This window comes from Cynoglossus semilaevis, unplaced genomic scaffold (assembly GCF_000523025.1).
Source record: "Cynoglossus semilaevis isolate Cse_v1.0 unplaced genomic scaffold, Cse_v1.0 C19115550, whole genome shotgun sequence".
In the NCBI taxonomy this organism is placed as follows: domain Eukaryota; kingdom Metazoa; phylum Chordata; class Actinopteri; order Pleuronectiformes; family Cynoglossidae; genus Cynoglossus; species Cynoglossus semilaevis.
This window is the reverse complement of record NW_007586621.1, coordinates 1-995: the sequence shown is the minus strand read 5'-3', so window position 1 is coordinate 995 and position 995 is coordinate 1. Positions and strand designations below refer to the sequence as shown.

At 48.4% G+C, this 995-nt stretch overlaps 1 protein-coding gene across 1 annotated transcript; it reads right to left on the bottom strand.

Moving 5' to 3' along the window:
• Nucleotides 1-192: 192 nt before the first annotated feature.
• Nucleotides 193-990, bottom strand: LOC107988188 (leucine-rich repeat-containing protein 38-like; the record flags this gene model as incomplete). Its single annotated transcript, XM_017031053.1, has 2 exons — nt 193-674; nt 813-990. Coding segments are annotated over 2 exons (480 nt in total), but the record flags the coding sequence as incomplete, so codon positions are not given.
• Between the last annotated feature and the right edge of the window lie 5 nt (nt 991-995).

The following is a 995-nucleotide window of genomic DNA, read 5'->3' as shown; positions in this document are numbered from 1 at the left end:
CCCATGACTTTATATCTTCTCCACCTGCAAAAAAACTTGTTTTCCTCTGTAAAAATGTGATGACCGTCAAGTTTTTCTTTGACTTAAACTCACTCTCTTTCATCAAACACTCAATCGTCCAGTCAGAAATTTTCTGAAATCTAAAAAAATGTCTAAACTCTGCCGTCACCTCACACTTCCTCTGAGCTTCACTCATGTTTCAGAGTGAATAAATACGACACATAAAGATACTGTTTTATATTTAACATATAGTGAATTAGAAATACAACAAAGAAAAACTGACCGAAGTGATTTTGTCTCTCGTCCAATGAGAAATGAGAACATACTGTCTGTCACTGTGAGGTCATTCTCTCCGACGCTTCACGCCTGCTCTCAGGAGCGTGGGCTCTGGGTTTGAGACTCGCTGTCCCAGTTCTTCCCTCGGTTCCTCTGCCTGTTCCTCTCTGCCATCACAATGGCCGCCACCACGGTGACCATGACGGTGATGGCGATGACCAGCACGGTGGCCGTCTCCGCCATGCACAGGTGACTGTCCAACCAGGACAGCGACGCTCCGGTCAGCTGAGGCGGATCCTGACACGTCACGTTCCTGTAGTCGTCGATGTAGAGGTGACGGACGTGGAGGATCTTACTGAAGACACGGTGCAGATCGCAGTCGCAGGTCCAGGGGTTTCCTGAGACAAAAGGACAGAGTGGACAGACGCAGATATGAAAACAAAAACTCAAATATCATGAACCAATGAGAGCGACTCAAAGAGGACTAGAACTTCTGGACAGACGGGGCAGATCCAGTGGGTTTGGACGTCACCGACCTGACAGATGGATGTGAGTGGCTGTTGTGTGCAGACTGACGAAGGTCCTGAACTTCAGGTGACGCAGGTTGTTTCCATCCAGAGTCAGAACGGCCAAACTGTAGAGAGGAGCCAGAGCTTCAGTGTCCATGTGAGAGATGTTGTTGTTGCTCAGCTGGAGAACCTGCACAGACAGACACGTGG